The sequence below is a fragment of the Giraffa tippelskirchi genome, chromosome 10, assembly GCF_054371585.1.
Source record: "Giraffa tippelskirchi isolate mGirTip1 chromosome 10, T2T-mGirTip1v1.2.pri, whole genome shotgun sequence".
Lineage (NCBI taxonomy): Eukaryota > Metazoa > Chordata > Mammalia > Artiodactyla > Giraffidae > Giraffa > Giraffa tippelskirchi.
In genome coordinates, this window is record NC_137284.1 from 3,412,983 (window position 1) to 3,424,846 (window position 11,864).

At 46.5% G+C, this 11,864-nt stretch overlaps 1 protein-coding gene across 26 annotated transcripts in view; it reads right to left on the minus strand.

Moving 5' to 3' along the window:
• Positions 1-10,689: 10,689 nt before the first annotated feature.
• The window catches only part of CTTN (cortactin), a 28,518-nt gene continuing 27,343 nt past the window's right edge, over positions 10,690-11,864 (minus strand). For all 26 annotated transcript variants that reach the window (XR_014066596.1, XR_014066597.1, XM_081533788.1 and 23 more), the window contains one exon: positions 10,690-11,712. Coding sequence is in view for 24 of the 26 variants with exons in the window: in XM_081533788.1 (XP_081389914.1) it covers positions 11,576-11,712 (137 nt within the window). In the remaining 2 variants the exon portion in view is untranslated. The remainder of the gene's footprint in view (positions 11,713-11,864) is intronic.

The following is an 11,864-nucleotide window of genomic DNA, read 5'->3' on the forward strand; positions in this document are numbered from 1 at the left end:
AAACTCAAAAAGAATCAGGAAAAAGCCCTGCTCCCCTGGGCTCCCCAGATCCCAGACCCCACCCTGAAACCCATTAAGGATTCCCTGGGATTCATTCCTGGCCTGGTGCATACGTCCGCAAGCATATGCATATGAATCATTTTAAAAACACGAATATAGCTCACTCTACACACTGCTGGGTAATAGTCTTGCTCTTTTTAAAATTATTATGAAATATGTCGGGCACAGCAAAAGGATGGGGGAAAACGAGCACCAAGGTTGCCACCCGAATGAAGACACCAAACACTACAGGTGCCTCCAAGCCCCGTGGACCCCTCCTCCTGAGTCCACTTCTTTTCTCCCACCCAGAGGAAACCACTACCCTGGAACTTGGGTGTTTATCATTTCCATGCATGTTTTTATGTTGACTGCTTGTGTATGTGTCCATAAACAACATGTAGTGTCACTGCACATGTTAAAGCCTATGTAAATGGTCCCTAATTCAGGCATGATAAACCTGCCATCTTATACAGAGAATGGTGCCCAGAACTCGTTCACCACCCATTTAAGTGTCCACTACCTCTGTCATCCATAGTATGCTGATTCTTGGTGTTTGTGAACTCTGCAGCTGGCTTATTTTTTTCAATATGACTCTTGAGATTCATCAAAGACAACAGATGTACTGCTAAATCATTCATGTTCAGAGATGAATATTATTTCATTGTATGAATATACAAAAAATGTATCCATTCATTTGTTGGTCCATCTTTATTTCCCTTTTATTTTTTGGCTATAAAAACAGTGCCTTCAACATTATGCTCAATGAGAGAAGCCAGTTATAAATCATCACGTGTTTTATGATTCCATTTACATAAAATGTCCAGAACAGGTAGATCCATGGAGACAGAAAGCAGATTAAGGGCTGCCCAGGAATCGGGGAGAGGAATGGGGCATGACTGATAATGGTATGGGGTTTCTTTGGGGGTGATGAAAATGTTCTAGAATTATACAGTGGTGGTATTTCCATAACCCTGTAAATACACTAAAATCTATAGAATTGTATACTTTTAACTAGGTGAATTATATAGTAGGCAAATTATAGCTCAATAAATCAGTTTTTTAAGGGGAAAAATGCTTCTCTAAATGTAACGTGGGTATCCCAGAGTTGACCTAGGAACAGAAAAAGGATGTTTATGGGAGAATTTATGAAATCCAAATAAATCTGTCATTTAGGTAAAGCATGGTAGGAACGCAAATTTCCCAGCTTTAATAAATGGACCATGGCTAAGAGGTTAATTTTAGGGGAACTTGGTAGGCAGTACACAGGAATTCTCCATTTGTATTTACAACCTTTCTGCAAGTCTAAAATGATTTGAAAATGTTATATTTATTTTAAAAATGTAAAAGGCAGTGCTGCTGGAAACAGCCACATGCATCTGTGTGTGAGTGTCCCAGGAGCGCTCCTCACGGGCGTGGTTCCCCAGCCCCAGCCTCCACAGAACCACGATGCCCTTCGGATGCTGTCGGGTCCCCTACACAGACGTTCCACACCACGTCTGACAGCCGCTGTGCAGGGAAACCTAGGTTGTCTCCTTAACTCGCGTGTGTAAGCACATCCACATTAAATCCACAGAAAGAGAACTGTGGCGTTCACAGGCATCTTATACATTTTGATTAATAGTTGAAGAGCCCAAACACCAGACCCTCCTGGATGGCATCAGGGCACACCCGTCAGCCCGGCAGCAGTCTCCATGAGGGAGGCCAGGCCCCCTCTTTGGTGGATTCAAATGAGAAATTCAAACATAAGTAACATACATGCCTTGTAAGTTAATGCCAAAATTTAAAGAAAGCTGCAGTCAACACTGATTATCTTGCAGGAGGATGAATTAGAAGTTTGGGATTAACATATACACACTACTATATATAAAATAGCTAGCCAACAAGGACCTACTGTATGGGAGCTGTATTCAATATCTTGTAATAACTTACAATAGAAAAGAATCTAAGAAAGAATATATATATGTATATATTTAATATATATGTATGTATAGATATAGATATATTTATGTATATATTTAATATGTATGCATATAAACATATAAGTATATACATATTATACGTGTATATACAACATATATGTACATTATATATGTATATATATGTATATATGTTATACATGTATATATGTGTATATGTAACACATACATATAACATATATATATTGTATGTGTATGTATAACATATGTATATACAATATAGGGGCTTCCCAAGTGATGCTAGTGGTAAAGAACCTGCCTGCCAGTGCAGGAGATATGAGACGTGCGTTCGATCCCTGGGTCAGGAAGATCTCCTGGAGGAGGGAATGGCAACCCACTCCAGTACTTCTGCCTGGAGAATCCCATGGACAGAGGAGACTGGCGGGCTGCGGTCCTTGGGGTTGCAGAGTCAGACACGATTGAAGTGACTTAGCACTCATATATAGTGTACGTATATATCTTATATATATATATGTATATGTGTAACTAAATCACTTTGCTGTATACCTGAAACTAACACAACATTGTAAATCAACTATGGTTCAACACAAGTTTTAAAATATCTCAAATTGTGTCCCAAGGGCAGGAATGGAGGCAGGTCAGCGGCACAGGTCTGGCTCAGGCTCTCAGTCCAGGTGTTGGCCAGGACTGGCTGGGGATGGAGAATTCGTTTCCAAGGCGACACACTCACACAATGGGAGGCCTTAGTTCCTTGCCCCCTTGACCCTCCAAAGCACTGTTTGAACTTCCTTATGACTGGGGGATCGGCTTCTCTCAGAGCAAATGATCTAGGACAGCAAGGCAGAAACTACAGCGTCTCTTAGGCTCTATGTTTGGAAGTGACACTCTGCCATTTTCACAGTATCCTGTCGTTACGCAGGTCAGCCTGATTCTATGTGGGAGGGGGCTGCACGAGGGTGTGGTACTAGGAGGAGAGGACCACTGGAAGCCATCTCAGAGGCTGGCTCTAAATACATCATTGCCCAGTTTATGGATGAAGGTAGGACTCGAGAAAATATTTCAGTCAATAATATTATAAAGGAGCAGGGCAAAGGGATGTGAGAAGAGGCAACAGGAGGGATTAACACCCTCAACTGAATAAAAAGCACCTACAGGATGAATATAGAGGTGGTACATGTATGCAACGGAATACTACTCAGCCATAAAAAATGAAATAATGCCATTTGCAGCAACATGGATGCCAAGTAGAAGGTTATCATACAAAGTGAAGTAAGTCAAAAAGAGAAAAGCCAAATACCTATGGTATTACTTATATGTGGAATCTAAAATATGACACAAATGAACCTACCTACGAAACAAACAGAAGCACGGACATAGAGAACAGACTGGCGGTTGCCACGAGGGAGGCGACTGGGGAAGGACAGGGGGGAGCTGGGGGTTAACCGATGTGAGCTACTCTACAGAGAATGAGTAAGCAACAAGGTCCTACTGCGCAGCACAGGGAACTAGTCAATACCCTGTGATAAGCCAAGCGGAAAAGAACTTTGAAAAGAACATGTATGGACGTATAACTGAATCCCTTTGCTGTGGAGCAGAAATTAACAACACTGCAAGTCAACTATAACTCAATATATATAAATAAATAAACAGCATCTACAAACACCACACTTACTAGAGAAAAACGGAATGATTTCCTCCTAAGACTGGGAACAAGAATATCCATTCTCAACACAGTGTCAGAAATCCTAGCCAGCACAGTAAGGCAAGGCAAGGCAACAAGAGGCATACAGACTGGAAAGGAGAGATTAAACTGTCCCACTTCTCAGCTGATATGATTATCCATGTAGAAAACCCCAAGGAATCTACCAAAAAATATTTCTATTATGTATACAGGAACTCAGAAAGGTTGTAGGATACAAAATAAGCCTACATAAATTAACTGTACTAGCAGTGAATATACACAACGAAATTAAAAATACAATGCCATTTATAGCTGTTAAAAAACAAAACACCTTAATGAAACACATACAAGAATTGTATGTGGAAAACAAAATGCTGATGAAATAAGTTTAAGAATATCTAAATAAACGGAGAGAAATACTGCTTTTTGTAATAGAAGGCTCTTTAGAGTGATGATGTCAACTCTCCTTCAATTGATAAATAAATTTAACACATTTCCTATCAAAAGTCCCAGCAAGATTTTTTGTAGATACAAACAAGATTATTCTAAAATGTATATGGGAAACAAAGGAATTATAACAGCTGAAACAATTTTGATTAAAAATAAAAGAAGAAAAAAGAGAAATCAGTCTGCCCTATTTCAAGACTTACTACATGGCCCCAGTAATAGAGACTGTGGGGCACTGGTGAGAAGACAGGTAAACAGATCACGGGAACAGAGTGCAGAAGCCAGTATCAACTCGAACCCCACATTCTCACCAAAGGGAAGAAAATTTTTTTTAGAAATACAAATAATACCGTATTTTGTTTTCAGTAATTTAAATATGAGTGCATTTTTTTTCTTGAGCATACATATGGAAAAAGGTAACCCCAAAATACAAAGGGTTAAATTCCAAAAATTGAGTTTTATTTAGGACATTCATCTGTAAGGCCTTTGGTGCTGAGAAGTTAAGTATCCCAGAAAACACGAACAACCTTTTTGAACCTTTTTGAAAGGTTGTGCCTAACAACATTTTTGATCTGGCCCTGCCTATGTCTCCACCGTCACTGTTCACAATGCTCCACAAACGCCTGAGGTTTCAGCAGTATTGATGCCCTGTGCACACACAGTCTCTGCCCTGCTGGTCCTTCTGCTCAGAACACCCTGCATCTCTTAAGATGCTGCCCAAGCCCAACCTCAGCCCAGAATCCTCCCCTGACCCCATCCACTCGCTGTCCTCTGGATGCTCAGGGCTCTTGTGCCTTTCACATGGTATCATGATTGTCTATCCGTATATCTGCAAGCTTCAGGACTGAGACATACTCTCTCTGTCCTTTTAAAAAACTACTCACCATTTTAGCATACAATTCAACCAGCACCTCTGTCCACTGTCAAAACATCTTCATCACCCCTAAAGGAACCCGGTGCCCATGAGCGGTCACTCCCTGCTCCCCTTAGTCCTCCAGCCTCTGGCAGCCACTAGTCTTTCTATGTGCAGATTTACTGAGGCTGTCTCTTTTATCTCTACATTACCAATTCTTATGAAAAAGGAAAGAATATACAGTCAACCCTCTGTATTACTGGGTTCTGAATCCTCAGATTCAACCAACCATTGATTGAAAATATTTGTGGGGAAAAAATTCTGCAAAGTTTCAAAAAGCAAAGCTTAAATTTTCCATGCACCTAGCAATTATCTACATACCATTTACATCACATTAGGTATCATATGTAATCGAGTCAGGATTTAAAGTATATGGGAGAATGTGCATAGGTTATATGCAAACACAACATTTAACATAAGCCACTGGAACATCCACAGATTCTGGTGTCTGCAGAGGTCCTGGAATCAACCCCCTGGAAAACCACGGGACCCGGATAGTAGAGAACCACCATCGCTCGCTCATAGGGAAACCAAGCTGTGCTGCGTTATTGGCGCCACCTAGTGGCCAGAGTTAGGAACTGTCTTGCTTAACCTTCCTTCTGTATTCTACCCCCGCCCCCTAGGATCCTGTCCAAACTTGCCCTTTCCACCTCTTTTCGTCAGTCATTAACCTCCTTTAGGCAAAATCTCCACTGAATATCACACAACCTCCCCCCTACCCCTCCACACAGATCTGAGGACTAGACAGACAAGTTATGTCAGAATCTCTCTTTGCCAGTGGGCAGATATTCACACACCCCTACCCTTTCCTTGAGGCAATGTCCCCTCAAGGTCCCAGGCCTTACCCACACCCTCTGTTCCAGCTGCACACTTGCTGGACCTAAACCCTCATCCCCTGCTCCATGTGCCTAACAACTGCCCGGGCTCTGGGTCCAGGGACTGACAGACCGCTGACCTCGTGGCCGTCAGGATGTCAGGACTGACATGTTCTATTTCCGCTTCCTCTTCCGTTTCATCTTCCCAACCCACAGGTGTTCCTTACCTTCTCACAAGCTTCACTCTCCACTGAAAAGATACATGTTAAAATTAAACACTCTTCATGTTTTAAGGCAAGAGGGTTTTCATAATGTCTAGTCCCAAATATTTCCAGAATTAACAGTCCCTGTTTGAATTTTCCCAAGAGCTTCTAGAGAATCATGTGTGTGTGTAATATTCATTTATTTGGCTGTGCTGGGTCTTAGTTGCGGCATATGGGATCTAGTTCCCTGACCAGGGATGGAACGTGGACCCCCTGCATTGGGAGCACGGAGTCAACCCAGGGACCACCAAGGAAGTCCCTCACTTGTGTGTTTTTTCAAAAAGGAAGCAAACAAAAAAGGAGAGAAAGAAAGAAAGAAGGGGGCCATTAAACATAAGCAACAACAACAAAAATATGTTTTCACTTATTGTTAGAGATTTAAAACTTTTACAATATGCATATTTGGCAAAAAGACAAAGAAACACCCACTCCTGTGTAAGCTCCGACTCTGCCACAACCCCATGGACTGTAGCCCAGCAATCCTCTGTCCATGGGATTTCCCAGACAAGAATACTGAATCGGGTTGCCATTCCCTTCTCCAGATCTTCCCCACCCAGGGACAGAATCCGTGTCTGCTGCATTGGCAGGTGGATTCTTCACCACTGAGCCACCAGGGAAGCCCTGTGTAAGCTAAGTCAAACCTATTTGGAGGGAAATTTCATATTCGACTCAATCAATTGGGATTTGTGTTTGCAGTTTGCAGTTACTACAGGTACTAGAAAAAAAAAAATGAGCTGTGAGTTGAGTTTGACTCAGGTTCTTACTGAACCACAGTCTGGAGACAACTTCCTAGACAGCTCTGAGGAATTGCTCCGAGGGGCAGGAGGAGCGACCAGGGTATTTAAGGATGACTAGAGAATATACATGGAGCCAAGTTTATAGCTTAATAAAAGCACACTGTTGGGAACCCCCTAGTGATCCAGAGGTTGGGACCCTGGGCTTTCACTGCCAGGGGTGCACGTTTGATCCCTGCTCTGGGAACTAAGATCCCTCAAGCCACATGGCAAGGCCAAAAATATTTTTTAAATAAAAAACAAAAAGTCCCTGTTAGCCATGAGCAACAGGTATCTCAGTTAATAATTTCAGTGTGTTTTTTTTCTGTGTATGGGAAGATGTAAGAATCTGGGTTCATTAAGATTTCTCTGAGGCATCTACCTACCTAAGCGGCCTGTTTTTCTCGAGTACAGAGAACTCTGTCTTGTTCTCTGTCCTCAATTTCCTCAGGGTGTACTGTCTATCAGCAACTGCGGGGAATGATGATTTGGTCCTTGTAGGACTGGATGGTGGGCAACATTCTTTGCCTTAGTTTATTTTTCTCTGTCTCATCCAAAAAAAAAAACAAACTACTGAAGCAGGCAAGACTGGTGTGGCAGCTCCATGATGAACTCAAGCTCCATTTTCTGCTCCGCCATCCTCCCGAAGTACCTTCACAGTGCCTCACAGTCCAAAATAGCTGGCAGAGCTCCAGCCATCACTCTCATATTCCTAACTATAGAAAGGAGAAACAGGGAATGGGGACTGCCTGCTAATGGGCACAAGGTCAAGGCCTCACCTCCGAGGACCACTGGCTGAGGGGTGACTTTGACCTGAAGCCACTTCTCACGTTCACAGCACAGCAGCTTGGCTAGTTCACTCAGTCACTTCATCAGCTGCAGCCCACTGATCCAGCACCTTCCGGAAGCCTGAGATGGGCCTCGTGGGGGAGGGGAGGGAAAATAGGGACCCTGCCCCTCAAAGACAGCTGGACTTCATCCCACGGCCCCACCATGGACAGATTAGCTCCCTGTGGCTGCGATACAAATGACCCCAAGCTTACTGGCCCAGAACAGAAGTCTATGACCTTACGATTCTGTAGCTCAGGATCCGGGGGAGGTCTCAGAAGCTAAGATCAACTTGTAGGCGGGTCTCCTGCCCGCGGGAGGCTACAGGAGTGAAGCTGTCCCTTTCTGCCTTTTCTGGTTTCTAAAGGCTTCCCCATTCCTCGGCTCGTGGCCTCTGCCTCCACCTCCCAAGCCAGCACTGGCAGGTCGAGTCCTTTCCCACATCATCACTGATTCTAAAGTCTGTTATCTCCCTCTTCCAATTTAAAGACCCCTGGCACTCCCTGAGGCGCACGGGACAACCCCCAACCAAGGCCAGCCCACTAGAGACCTTACTTGCCCTTGGCTGTGTAGGGTGACAATCACAGGCTCCTGGGACTCGCAGATGGACATCTTTGGGAGGTCACTATTCTGCACACCTGAGGGTTATCAGACCGACAGAGATGTTCACACACATCTCACACAGCCCACCCGGGAGGTGGGCTTCCCTGGTGGCTCAGACAGTAAAGAATCCACCCGCAATGCAGGAGACCTGGGTTCGCTCCCTGGGTTGGGAAGAGCCCCTGGAGGAGGGCCCATGAGACAGTGTTTCTAACGGGAGGTTTAATTAAAGAGAAAATACTGACATTAAATCTGGAGACGGTGCGTTGTCAGCTGGAAATCTCTACAGCTCACAAACAGCAACTGAGTTCTCCTGGATGATTGGTTTTTTTTAGAAATTTAATTAACTTATTTGGCTGCGCCAGTTCTTAGCTGTAGCACATGGGATCTGTGTCGCCACACACAGTATCTTTAGTTGCAGGATCCTCCATCTTTGTTGGTCCAGGCAGGCAGGATCATTTTTAGTTTCGGCATGGTGGGAAGGGTGGCGTCTAGATTCCTGACCAGGGATTGAACCCAGGCCCCCTAAACTGGGAGCTTGGAGTCTTAGGCACTGGAGCACCAGAGAAGTCCCCTGGATGGTTTTAAATGTAATTGAATAAGCAATATTACAACTGATAATGAGGAGGAAAACAAGCTTCTTGCCCAACCTACTCCCTATTGCCTATTTGCAATATTTGCCTACGTTCCCTTCTACTGTCATTTTCACAGTCGTACATGCAGAGTTTGCTTTCCCAGGGGAGAACAGACAGGTCAGAAGAAATATCCAAAGGGGTGATAGAAAAAAAAAAAAATAGAGTTTAAAACATGGGTCTGAGACGGTAAAATTAGGGCATCCTAATGTTTCAGGAAAAACAAACGCCTAAAATGAACTGTTATGTCTTACTGTTAAGATGCACACAGTTTCCCCATCAGAGGACCCTTAAGGTGTATCCTGGCACAACACTCCAAACTCGAGTCCAGAGAATGACCCCTGGGGCCCCCTGTCTGGGAGGCAAGAGGACAGTTTTTATTCCTGTTTTTGTGGAAGAAACTGGTCAGCCAGGCAGCCCAGGTAACAGAACATGCCCATGGCATGTCAGGGGACGGGCCAGCAGAATGAGTTGTCCTTCTCTGAGAGCCCCCACCTGCCCGTCAGCAGGACATGCAGACACGGCCAAGACGCGTCTGCTCCTGCTGACCCCTGCCTTCCTCACCGTCTGCCCACACCCCATGGCGGGGAAACCTCCCCGGCCCATTTCTCCAGGACCAGTGCCCCCTGCAGGCAGCTGTGGGCAGGGCAGCCCAACCTCCAGCACCGGGGCGGATCCCCCCATTGCCATGGGAGGAGGGCTGGGCACGCCCAGACCGGGATCCTGTGAGCAGAGCTGGCCAAGAGGCAGCACAAGTGTCCAGGGAGCACTGGGGGGCGCTGGCGTCACCCTGAGGCTTGAAGGGGGTCAATGAGGTGACTCAGTAGAGCCAGAAGGTTCTGTAGGGGGCCTGGCAGGAAGAAAATGAGCCCAGGTGACCCAGGCTTCCAGCCCCACCTCCAGCGCCTGTGAACACCCAGAGGACCCAGGTCAGCTCCTGCCAGATCCAGGGAGACAGGAACACTATGGGTGGCAGCCAGGGCCGACTCCTCAATTGCTGAATTTTCAGAGAGCACCACTATAACCATGGACCAACCCTGGCTGACTCACCAGCAACATTCCTCCATTTTTAGCTTGCAGACAAAAGGCAGCCCGCCAGGCAAGGGTCCTCAGAGGGGCTGGCTGCTCTGTGACACAGCTCATCCGGGAGGGGACAGGGGCCCTGGGGGTAGGGGAGCTGATCTTCCATAAGCCTCGAGGTTCTCAGTGGCCACATGAGCTGCCCACAAGGGGAGACCTGCCTACTGCCTTGGAAACTGGGGGACTGGGTGAGCACACAGTGGGCCCCTGCCCCTCTGGCGTCTCCAAAGCAGAAACCGATAGGACCAGAAGCAGATCGGGGCGATCAGGGTGTGTCCCGCGGTCACTCCACACTCTCCCCCACCCTGGTCCTCCCGTGCCCCACCCCTAGGCCCGTCCGTCCTCCTTCCGGAACAGGGCTTACTGCACCCGAGGAAAACGGTACCTTTGGCTACCTTGCAACCACCACTTGACTTACTTTGAGAACTATAATTCAGAAATGAGTTTTAAACATGGCATTTTCTATCTTGCATGGAATCCTTGTGCAAATAATTGACAATTCGAGAGTTAAAACATTTCAACTCCTAAAAAAAGTACCTTTTAAGAAGTGTGCCTTTTCAAAAGGGAACCTGGTTGGCCTGGAGCTGGTAAATACCAGGCTTTACCCTGCTGGGTGCTGACAGCCAAGCCGGCCCCCACCAGAGAATCAAGTGACCACATGTCAAGTGACTCGGCAGCAAGTGGGTCAAAAAAAGTTTATTTTGAATATTTAATTTAAAAAAACCATACCTATGAGGTGTGCTACAGAAACTTAGATACAAGGATTGCATATAAAACCCAACCTAACTGTGGTAAAGCAAATGCACTTCAGGAAAGAAAATGTGTCCCTTGTGGTCACTGAGGTCCCAACCAACACCCGAGACAGTTCCACATGGTCACTCTGGAGGGTGCTGAGCGGGCCTCTCAGCCCCTCCCGGGGGACGGGCTCCCCACAGCAGCCAAGGAGAGCTCACGCTTGTTCGCTTCACATTCTCAGGCAAGTCGATTCATTACATTTTGCTGTCATTTAACATGCTATTTTGGCAGAAAGAGTACAGCTCTCTTGATGGGAAGCGTTTCTGCGGTTCACCGGGGGAAGGGACCTGCCTTCCCGCAGCATCCAGGACAAGAGGAGAAAGGTGGGGCTTTGTGAAACCCAGCAACCACTGCAGGATTTCACAGCGAAAGCAGCGCCTCCACGCAACCAGTACTTTCTAAAGCTTTCCCGCAACGCTAACTTCCCATCAGACCCTTCCCTTCCTCTAAACCCCCAGGATGAGGCCCCCACCACAAGGGGTGGTCCTGCCTCCCAACAGCGGGGCACAGACAACCTGCATTCGGGACTGAAGGTCACCAAAGTGGCTCCATGCCACAGTCGATTTGGCAAAAAAAGAAAATACCTTAAATGCATAAAAACAATCAGCGAGTCCTCCAAGGAACATGATTACAATATATTAGCAAGTTCTGGGGCGTAAACATTTCCAAAAGCATCAGCAAAAGTATTAAATAGAAAAGCAGGAACGTACACGCCCCTCGGCACCCTAAGAGAGGCCAGGCCCGGCAGCCGGGGAGGGGCGGGGCGGGGCGCCTACTGCCGCAGCTCCACGTAGTTGGCGGGGAAGAGCCCGTACCTGCCCCTGCACAGCCCGCGCCACCAGCCGTCGTCAATCATCTCGATGTTGGTGATGACGTCGTCGGGGTCGAAGGAGATCTCGTCGTCGCCCGCTAGGGAGGAGGCCAGAAAGCAGGGGTCACCCTCGGCGTCTCCGGGTCAGCCAACCGCCAGGAGGAAGACCCGCCAGCAGCCCCTCGAGCTGGCGGCCCCGCACGGAGGCTCGGTGGGGCTGCGGGGTTCTACGGGGGGATCCATGGGGGTG